We start from the raw sequence: 11,921 nt of genomic DNA on the forward strand, positions 1-11,921 counted from the left end.
GGCTTATGCTAGTAATAATATATTGAAGTGAGAACAGTCCAGAAATTGAACCTAAAGTCTTAGACAGTAAAATATATCTGTTAGTCTCTCCAGTCTAACTTTTGGTTGTTGTAGGTTTATTGTTAGTTAGAGGTTTCTATCATAATGACAGTTATGAGTAGATGTGATCTAGTTTCCTTTTTGCAACTAATACAGTGTATCTCTGCTTTGAGAAAGATCTGTTTGAAAATATAATTATTTCTTGCTTATGAAACATTTGGTGCCTTATTAATATGTTCACTTTATAGACATAACATCTTTTGTGTTATATTGAAGGTTACAATGTAATTAACCATATCTATAATTTGTAAGTCATCTAGGTTACTTTGTTTAGGCATTTATATGTTTTGAGTATGTTTATATTTGATCAGTATTGTGTAAATAGTTTAAATATTTAAAACAAATTTTTGTGTCATGTAAGGAAGTGATATATTGGAGAACTTATTAATTGATAAACAAGAAACTTAGTGTACAAACTGATTTATGTCACAGGAAGAACGGTTCTTATTTCCTGTCTATCCCCTTTTTTGTTTGGCTGCAGCAGTAACAGTTGATGGAGTTCAGGTAATTTATACTTTGTAAATGAATCTTAAGAAATGGTAGCAATTTATATTCAACTAATTTAAAATCTTTAAAGGCTATATCTAATGAAGTATAAACTCAGGAATTTTACCATCTTAACTTGATTATGTTATACAATTTATAGACCTAACAAGTGTTTTAATTTACAGCTCAAATATAACTAATTTTTTAAAACTATTTTCTTTCTTAAAAGAAATTCAAAGTGCCTTGCATATGCTTTTTCAGAAAATAAAAAAACAAAACCACATATTAAAGAGTTTTAGGTTTAACTCTTTCTGCACAATTGGGTTAAAGTGCACATATTATGACCTTTTAAATTAAAAACTTGATTAACTTTATTATTGATGTATATTTTAAATTTGGTGTGAAAATATAGTAAATTCAGTTTATAATTTTTGTATTATGTTAGTTTTAATTGCTTTTAAAATTTGAACCTTGAGATCTTGCTAAATTTGTCAAAGCTATCACAATAGAAATGCTCCCCTCTTTTTGAATTTGGAAATTATTTGTTAATCACCTTTATATGGCTAGTTTATAACTAGTCAAAAATAATAGGTTCTTCTATTGGTAAAATTTACAATCTTGTGTTCAGTTTTTTGTTATAAGCCATTGGTTGATAAGAATTACTTGATTTGTTTTAGTCAGATACTGCTGCTCTAAACAATAACTGAATTTTTTGTAACTTACATAGGAAACCAAATAGATTATAGCAGTATTGAGAAATTATTTCTAGTCACTAGAAAATTTTGTGTTTTCAAATGCCAGTTTGAAAACTTCTTGAAATGGTTTTTTTTTTTTGGACACTAAAATTTGAGAGATTTAATAAGGCTTAAGAAAGAAAATTTAAAATTTTTATCACAGTGTAAACTGCTCAAATATAAAGTGAGAACTCCAAATCCTCATTTAGTATGTGTATTTTATGGTTATATATTTAACAAAAGTAACTGCAGTGTAAAAAAATTGTATATTTATCAGCTTAGCTTAACCAAACATTGATAGAATGAAAGGTCTGAAATTTTACTAACTCAAATGTAGTATAATACATGGCACTAATTATGTGCTATTTTTGTTTAAATTCATAGTTATAATTTGTATAGTTTGGCAATTCTAAGGCTGGTCAAATTGACGAGCTTCATTTTTATAAAGTTAATGGTCTACTACTACCTGTTTCTAGACTGAAGTAACATTTTTGAATTTGATACTGAGATCTTCTAAATGTTTTGAGCAAGTCTTAACTTTTGAAGCTGAAACACTATTCCAGTCTAGAAACACACATCAGCAGTCAGTTAAAGCCAAAACTCTATCTTGTCTACACTGAATAAAATTCCCTTGAAACAAAAATATGTATGAAAGTGAAAAAATAACCTTCTTCTTTCATTACCACTAGATGAAAGATTGAATAGTGAATTTTGTTTAAGTCTACTTCTCTTGCAGTCCTGAAAGAAATTGTTTGAAAATAACAAAGAAAATGAGTTTTTATAGGCAAAGACCAGATCATCATAAGTCATCTTTTCCATATGAGCAAAAGTGATCTGGACTATTTTTCATGAACTTGTATTTCCTGTCTTGTAACTTTTATAGTTCTTAAATACTATTTCTTTCTCCAGAAACTATTCTTTCATGTGTTTGTGGTACAGAAGATACGTCATTATCTTGACTCGACAAACTGGATTGCTGTGGTTGTTGCTGTTTTATGTTCTTTACTTTCCATCTCTAGAGCAGTAGGTCTTTACAGAGGTGAGTACATCACAATGTAATTTGAACATACACATTCAAGTTGTAAAACAGTTATTAAATGTCTTGTATTTCAAACAATGACACTTAAATGGTGTTATGGCTTTCTAGAAATGAGTTAGCCAAGAGTGTAGCTTGTTAATTTATGTTTTAGTTAATTTCATATCATTACACATTTTTAAATTGATGTACATGTTAACTACATTTGCACTTAGGTAAATAAATCTTGGCCATTGTGTGGATTTGGTTTACTTTAACATCAAGAGGTAGGATTAAGTAAACTTAAAGAATTAGTTGGAGACCCAAAGTTATTAGTTACCTTTCTGTTGTGGTTTGGTGGTTGCTCACAGAATTCCCTCTACAGCTTCTGTGTTCACTTCTGAGTTGTAACTCATTTTTATTGCCTTAAATCAAGTAGAGGCTATACAATACATTGATTGTATAATTTACACTGACTCTCTTAGCTCTCTACTGGCCTTGGAATCACTTCATATTAATTTAATTCACACCCTGTTTTTGTTGATATTCAACAATGGCTGGCTCATTTTTCTCTATCTTCCATTACTATCCTGTTTTTCTGGATACCTTGCCATGTCAATGTTCACAGGAATGAGTTCATACTCACTGCAGCTAAGTCCATCTGCACTGGTGTTGTCACAGCCATGCCTTTTCAGTATTTGGACTACGGTACTGTATTCAAGGCTCAGCTTTGTGTCAGTTGGTGGTCAACTTGGAATGAGTAATTTCATAACAAATTTTTTTTTCAGATAAAATCTTCTGTTGCTCTTTGGCCATCTTGTTTCCATAAGGATTGGAAGGAAGAATTTGTTCTGGCTAGGCTACATTTTGTCACAATTTTTTAACTCATTTTCTTTTACGTGGGACTGATCCATCAACATGTAACTTTTGTGATACTCAAGTCACAATAGCCCATGTATTACTATCATGCTGTTGTTACAACTGTGAGTGATAGCTCGATTTTAGATGTGTATCTTCTGAAGGTTTATCCTTGATATTGCACGATGTCATTGGCAATGATGACACTGTCCAACTTGATTGTATTTTTAAGTTTTTACAAGTCATTGACTTTTTAGTTGTGTTTGTCACAAAGTTTTACTAAGTTACTTTCAAAATGTAATTAAAGCACTTTATTATAATAGCATATGAATAAACTTGGTATCAAAATATAGCTGATTATTCAAGTAATATTATAGTTTAATATTAATTAATATTATAATTTTGTATAAAGGAATATTAAAAGCAAATTCTCAGTTTTTCATGGTATAAGAATTTGCTCTCTGAGTATTCCCTCTTCTGTAATTATTTACAACCTATCCAAAAAGTATAAAATTTAATGTGAAGTAATTATTATAATGTTATTATCTTTCAGGCAATGCATAATTTTTATAGCCTTCAACCTTATTTGGCTAGAGAGCTATAAACTAGAAAGTGAAAAATCTCTTAATATGCTCTCTCTCACTTCCACTCTTTCACACATTGTTCTCTGAAATTTAATACTATATTATTTGTATACAACTTAGTCTGTCAACTTGTACAGAAAATTGTCCATTTTACTTCCAGTTCAAACTTTATTTCTATGGGAAACATATTGATGAGCTTCACTGAATTTTTAATAGCTCACATAGCCTAGTTAGAAAACCAGAAAAACTGTGTTAGATATAGAACATTGTCTATTTTTGCATGTTATTATTTTGTGTTCTTTGGTAAATCATTTAATTGCATGAAACATTATTTATTGAAGTAGTACCATTAGTACGAAAAAGCAGAGTTTAATGTTTTTGACAGTCGATAACTAAAAACAAAGAAGACCCATCTAGCTACTGTATTTCTCATTTATCATGTGTATTTTTATTTGTTATTATAAAAGTAACTAAGATTAAACTTAGTAGGTCAGATAAGATAAAATAATAATTCTTCACAATGTATGCTTATAAATAGCCTGTGCAGCACTGTAATTTGGTAAGGTAATGTGCACTACACATTTGCTACCAGATTTATAACTTACAGGGTAGGAAGTTTAGACAGACAAAAATAAGAGGAATAAAATAATAAAATTTAAGAATAAAAAGATGTATATTAATCACAAGTTTAAATCAATTTAGGATAAACAAATTTAGTATCATGTTCTAATTTGAAGTCATTATAAAAATAAAATAAAGGGATAATTTAGTTTTTTTCAGTTGTTTTAACAGATGAAATATTGTGTTTTACAGAAAAAATTTGAATTTATTTAGGAGGTTTCAGATATTATGCAAATTTGAGGATTTTCAGATGAAGAAAAGTAATTTTAAGCTTTACATGAAAATCACTTTGCACTTGGAGTAGTTAACACTTTGACTCCATATATTTATAGAGAAATATCTTATGAAAATACCTTATTTAAAATTCAACATTTTTTGTCTATAGAAGAATCTTAGTATTTACTGAAAGCTTGCAAAATTTTAAGAAGATACACAAAACACAGAAATTATACTATAGAAATCATAAAGGTCAGTTTAGGGTCATGAATCTATCTGACTTAACTGAGCCCATAGCAAGTGTGTTAATAATAATAATAATGTTGTAGTTAACTAACATTCACCAACTTGAAAAAAAGTCCAATTGCATACACTAATAAAACTGCAATTTAATATTCCAGTATCATTTTTATAAACTTTATGCATTAAACTACAGTATTTTCTTTGATCCAATCAAAGGCAAAATTCCATTACAGCCTAGTGAAGCTTAACTAACAGAATAAAAAAACTCTAATGTATATGTAAAAACAGCTGGTTTGGGTTGAGAAAATTTTTTTATACAGAGGAGCGAACAACGAAGAACGTTCACTCCTCTGCATAAAAAAAGTTTCAAAGAACCATTTTACAAAAACCAAGCATCAGTGATTAAAAAATATATTTTCTCTTCATTCTAAAGTGGATTTTCTCGTCATCAGTGATTAAAAAAACTCTAACAATCTGCTTCATTCTCAAGTAGCCATTGTCTTTGAATCGTTCAAGTAACCAGTGAGGCTGTAACCAGCCATTTTACCATTTATTATACAAATCAAAGATTATCAGTGACCTCTTCCTTTAGTACCAAACCTAAGTTGTTTTTACCTTGAGCTTAATGACTAAAATTTATGTAATCCTGAAGGCTTTTATATTTTTCACATGTAAATCATTCATAAGCTTTATAAACATAATTTTAGTAAGCTTGTGCATTTTAACATGCACCACAATTATCTGAAAGTAGGATCATACGAGAACAAAGTATGTCTTTATTTCATGATTTATTGAAAGTTGATAGTGTGTTCAGTTGTAATACCACCCAAAAGCAAAATTTAAATTACAGATAACTCCTTTAGTGCACCACTGAGAAGTGCTAAAAATTGAATCTGTATGCTTACGCTTGGAAGCAAATATACTTTAATTTTTCTACTTGTTCCTTCTAGCATTTCACATTAAGGACAATACACTTGTATTAAAACATTGTGAACTACTGGTCATAGGAACTAGCCTCACAAGAATTAGCTTATCCAAAAGTATGTCAATTGTTCTTTATAGTCATAAATAAGTAATTTACAAGACTGTAGGACAAATATTTTATTCCATCAACATGAGAAACTGTATGTACCTTTTTCTCCATAGTGTGATAACCTTGACCATTGCTAAACAAGTGTAGAAGAAACACTTAGTATTTTCAATTTTTTTTACAAAATATAAGGGATAAAACCACAAGCATAAAAAATTGACCACTATTTTGCACTTTGTGGTTATCATAAAAGTTAACTTTTACCATGCTGGTGCTCAAGTTCATTCATGCTTTTTTTGAACTATACTTCTGACTCTTGAAAACAAAATTGAGAAAGTTCTAATTTTAATTTTCATATACTTTTGTTTTGCATTTAAACACTGAGTTATGCAAAATCTCCAAGTATTTTGTAATTTTCTTATTTCAGATTATTTTAAACTAAAGCTATTGTAAAATGGGGTTAAAAATTAAGTATAATAGAATAAGTGTTAAAAAAGTCACTTTATTGCTGCAATTATGTTGAGAAATTGTATTTTTATTTTTGTTTTATCAGCATACCATGCACCTATGGAAACCTACTTGGAATTAAGTCGACTTGCAGCAGACTCTGACCTCAGTGTGCAGTTATCAAACACACAAACAGTTTTGTGTGTTGGAAAAGAGTGGTATCGCTTTCCTTCAAGCTTTTTCTTACCTGATGGGTTAGTAATTTTTATGTATAACCTCCTGTCAAGATATTATTTACTTCTCCATCTAGACCTTATACTTCACACAAAGCATAAAAACTTCATAAAAATTTCTGATCTGAACTTTGGTTTCTGTGCTAATTTTAAGGATTTCTATGCAAACACAAGTATTTGTTTTGGTTGAAAATTCTAACATTTATTCTTCTTGAATTCTCAGATGGGAGTTAAGGTTTATAAGATCAGAGTTTAAAGGACAACTTCCTAAGCCATACAGTCAGTTAAAAAATGCCACAAAAATCATTCCAGAAAATACAAATGATAGAAACATGGAGGAACCTACAAGATATGTAAGTTTTTTTAGTCATCATGAAATTACTGCAAGTAAAAGTTTTCCTTATATATTGTTAACTTTACAGTTCATTTGCACTGTTGAATTCCATTTGTAAGCTGCAGTATTAGTAAACTGGTATCTTATAAGTGAATCACTCTTTTCAAACACACATTCTAGTTAACCTAGACCTATGTTATATCTAAATACATGTAAGTGCATTTAATAATTAAATAAGTTTCTTCATCAGCTTACTGATAGAAAAATGAATTACGCTAATTCGAAACTAAGTAATTTCTTACTGTGACACTTCTTAAGCTTATTAAGTAACTTCTAATATCTCACAGAACATTTCACATAAAACAGGATATTTTTGATTGCTTTAATTTTTTATTTGTTCATTGTTTTTAAACACTTATAACAAAACTAAATCCCTTTAAGGTGGATTCCTGTACATGGTGAGGGGACCTATCAAGGAAGGTTTTGTATTTTTGGTTTACCTTCTCATATCCACCCAAGTGTTTACTGTATGTGGTGACTCATGAGGAGAGGATCAGGGTGGTTGAGTGGTGTCTGGGGCACTGCGACACACCACTTTTGCATTGAATTGCTGTAAATGAGTTCCCCCAGGGGCAATTGGCTGGTCCTTTTGGGCTAGGGTCAATTGAGTATAAATGTTGGGGGTTCTTTATGGGTGTTGTTGGCATTGTGTCTGATGCTATGTTTGAGTATAGTGCTTAACAAAGCTCTGGCATTACTACAGTGTCCTTGTTTGACATTGTAGTGTGTCTTTTTGTAGGATTCTATGGTGGGTGGGGTCAATGGGCACTGAAGTTTTTTTCTTGTGGATCCCCAGCTCCAAAAAAAATAGTAAAAGGATAATAAATTATTTCCACAGTCACCATCCAAATTAATTTCTATACCTCATTTTCTAATTTTATATTCCTTGACTGAGGAATTCTCAAGACAAATGTCTCCCCTTTTTATCCAAAAGAGATTAGAGAGGCTTGCTAGCTCTCCCAAGTTGGTTAAGAAATTATATTCTGGAGATATTATAGTTCAAACATCTACACCACACCATAACAAACTCATCATGAAGTCAAAAGCCCTTGGAGACATACATATTGAGATTACTCCACATGCTACTTTGAACTCCTTGCAAGAAGTTATCATAGGAAGGAGTTTAAAAAAAATTCCTAAGTCAGAAATCCTCACTGGTTTCTCCAACCAAGGAATTTTTGCTGTGTGATGCATCTCCACTTGAAATGATTGGAATTATGCTCCTAACTAATGTTCTTATTTTGACATTTACATTCCCTCATCCATCTGCCTCTGTCAAAGCAGGTTATTGTAACTGTAAGGTATGGCTATGTATTCGTAACCTTCTCATATGTATCCAGTGTCAACAGTTTGGACATTCAAAAGCATTTTGTCATGGTTTTTTTTTATATGTTCTTGTTGTAGTGGCAAAGACTATGATGTCTGTGAGTATCAACTGGACCCTCACAACATCAGTTGTAATGGTTCCAATTCTCTTATTTCCAGTCTTGCCCTAAATAGGTAGAAAAAATAGTTTATTTACACTAAACAGTACTTCTTATTTAGAGACTCATTTGTTGTTGTATACTCCCTTTCCATTTTAAATATATGCTTCTGTGCTATGTTCCACTTTTTCCCTCTATAGATAGAAGTATAAATAAATCAATAACTATTATTGTCTCTGCCCCAAGTGTTGCATTTAGTGTCTGTTCAAGTCAATCTCCTTCAGTCCCAGTTTCCAGTGATACCTTAGTCCATCCTCTTTGGCCCTAAAATGCAGAACGATTATTTGTTCACGACCCTGAGTCACTGGAATCTGCTTCTTCTAATGGAGATATGCTCAATTGGCCTAGAGCAGGTTTCATGGAGGTCAACAGACCTCCTTCCACTAAAGTAGAATGGTGTTGTTGCAAGCAGAAGGTTTTTCATCCATCTATTCTCCACTTAAATAAAATGGCCACTTTGATATAGTGTATTTGATGAGGTTTTCATTCTAGTTTGGTTGATATTAATGCCTTGATCAATTTATATCATTCCATGCATCTCTCCTTAAAGGAAAAAATTCCTGAAACCTGCTGATGCTGTCACCTTTTGGCAGTTTTCTTTATACTAGAATGACAGGTTGTGTGATGGATAAGTTCATATGGGGTTGTCATTGCTAGTTGACCAGCATCTATCTACATTGTCTGATGATGTTGCTGTCTTGAATAATAAGCCCATCTTCCCATGGCTATTTACCATCACCACCTTTGATCTTTTTTTGAGTCGTCTGAGGAAGGCAAATACTCTGTTAAAAGTACTGTCATCTCTTTTCTGAACATCTTTCAAATCATTCTTTTATTCTAATTTTTAAAGATAGTTGATGACTGGCTGGACTCTGCTGTGGTTTGTTGTGGCTCTGAGGCTGCTTACAGGATCCAGTTTCTCTGTTCACTGCCAAGTTGTATGCCATTTCTCTTGCCATGGATCATGTAGAAGCTATGCAGGACACTGATTATACAATTTACATTGCCTCCTTTTGCTGTATAGCTTGGAATACTAGGAATAGCTAGCTTTTTTGGATACATTTCCATGTAAGTACTTGCAGTGCAAGCTTGCTTATCACAGCTTAGTCCATCTGCTCTGGTGCCATCACAACCATACCTTTCTCCATGTGGAAAACTGGTCTCTATTTACGGCTCACCTTTGTGCTGGCTGGCAGTCAGATTCAACCTACTGTTCCTCTCTGACCTTCTTGTTTCTGTAAGGACAAGAAGGAGAAAGTTGTTTTGGCTAGGCTACACATTGACCATAGTTTTTTTTAATTCATGGCTTTCTTTTATCTAGTATTGGCACACCAATGTGTAGTCTTTGTGCCACTAAAGTCACAATTGTACATATTTTGCTGTTGTGTTGTCATTATGACTGTGTGGCAGCATCATTTTAGATATGTTTTCTAAGAGTTTATCTCTGGCATTGGATGGTGTCCTTGGTGATGGTGACACCATCCGACTTTTAGCTGTAGATCTTTGTTATATTTAAGTTTATTTCTGCTTGATTTTTGGTCTTTCTTTAGTTTTTAACTTGGTATTATTTTACATTTGATAGTCTTTTACTTTTGAAATTTTTATTGGTTGTTTGGCACAGACAACCTAATTTCTTTGTGCCAAAAAAAGTGCCAAACGACAAAACTAAAAGCATAACAGTTTTTAGAATAAATACACTGATGTTCAATCAAAAAATGAGTTTTATATTGAACTGTATATGATTGATCTAAACCTGGTAAAATAGTTACGATCATGCATGAAAGGTGCAATGAATATCAGAAAAATACTCAAGATTTGATTGCTTTTGAATAATTAACATCTTCAGTAGAATAAAGGAACAGCAAATATAATGCTGCTGTATAATGTTGTGTTACTACATGTTATTTATTTATTTTCCTGAAGAAAATTGATCAAAACCACTTTTTTAGGCCTATGTAGGTAACAAGTTAACAACTGGAGTCACTTGGCAACTGTTCTAATCAATTACAGTTGCTATTGCTAGTACTTAGATAAAATAGTTTCTTCATTATTTAGTTTGTACTTATTAATATTGGGAACTTAAAAGCATTAGGTTTAATGTAGTGGGATGTTATTAGTAAAACTTTAACATAATGCTGTGTGTATATATACATATAAACATATGTATACATAAATTACAAAATTATGTACCTTTACTAATTCACAAAATTTAATTCAACAGACTTAGTGATAGAAGCATTAGTGAAATTCTGCATTTTAAGTTTCATGATAAATACTTAATCTTTCTAAATTTCTTAATTATTGTAAACCATTTTTTATTAATTAAAATTAATTAAATTCAAACTTTGATGTTAATGACATGAAAGTTAAATAATTTGAAACTTTAATTTATAAAGAGTATAATAAACATAAGACTATGATTAGAAGTTATTGTTCAAGGTGATTCTGACAAGTGCACAGTCCATCTTCTCCAGGGAACTTGCATGTCTCTAGTTTTCAAGGGTAATTTGAATGGTTGTTTTTGTTCAGATCAATATACAACACTGCAGCTACCTCATAGATTCTGACTTTTCTGAAGAGACAGAGAGAGAACCACGTTACTCCCAGCTATATGAAGTATGGGAGATTGTATCTACCACTCCTTTTCTAGATTCATCACAGTAAGTGAATGTTTCATTTAACAGTTGGGTGTATAATGACAATTTAATTTTGTTAAAATCTAAATATGTGAAAAATGGTGTTTTATTTAAAGTATATTTTAATCAGTGTTTATATAGCATTCTGTAATGTTTTACTGAAACATTGCAAGTAGCGTTGAATTTTCTTTGAATGTAAAACGTGTCAGTTCCTCTAGAATGCAGAAGAATTTTCTTAAAATGGGTTTTAACTGAAAATAGTGTAAAAGTGTATATAAAAAGTGTTTCATTAAAATTTGTATAAAAAGAAACAAATCAATTACCCTGGAAGTCGGTTAATGAGAAAAACCATGGGATATTTGAACTTTTATGTACATATTATTATTGTACAAACTTGTTTACACATTTTATTTCTCTATAGTACAAACATTTTTACAGATATTGTTACTTTAATATATACTTTAGATTTATAAAATGTTTCCATAATTTACTTAAATTTATATATTTCAGTAACTATAATAGACAATTAAAATGTTCTTTTGAATACATCTAAATTTAATATGTAAAGTAAATTTGTGGAGAAAGTTGTATTTTTGATACTTAATTTACGTGTCAAGAGAAATTTTTATCTGTTACACTATCAGGTCACCACGCCTATTCCGGTCCTTCTACATTCCATTTATGACAGAAGCAAAATGTAATTATGTCAGTTACAATCTCCTGAAAAGAAAAGAAGAAATTAAGAAAAGAGAACCAAAGAAGTTTGGACGGCGAGGTTGAATATTTTATTTGTAAAATGTAAACAACCCAACTTTTAATAAAAAGATATTATTGTATGGTC

The 11,921-nt window shown here is 30.8% G+C and overlaps 1 protein-coding gene across 1 annotated transcript in view; it reads left to right on the top strand.

Moving 5' to 3' along the window:
- Alg9 (alpha-1,2-mannosyltransferase Alg9) overlaps positions 1-11,921 on the top strand; it is a 50,113-nt gene extending 38,192 nt beyond the window's left edge. Inside the window, 6 exon segments of the mRNA XM_076494351.1 lie at positions 532-603; positions 2,229-2,358; positions 6,440-6,587; positions 6,790-6,919; positions 10,974-11,104; positions 11,725-11,921. Coding sequence (XP_076350466.1) covers positions 532-603; positions 2,229-2,358; positions 6,440-6,587; positions 6,790-6,919; positions 10,974-11,104; positions 11,725-11,860 — 747 coding nt within the window. The 3' untranslated portion in view covers positions 11,861-11,921.

This window comes from Tachypleus tridentatus, chromosome 1 (genome assembly GCF_004210375.1).
Source record: "Tachypleus tridentatus isolate NWPU-2018 chromosome 1, ASM421037v1, whole genome shotgun sequence".
NCBI classification, from domain to species: domain Eukaryota; kingdom Metazoa; phylum Arthropoda; class Merostomata; order Xiphosura; family Limulidae; genus Tachypleus; species Tachypleus tridentatus.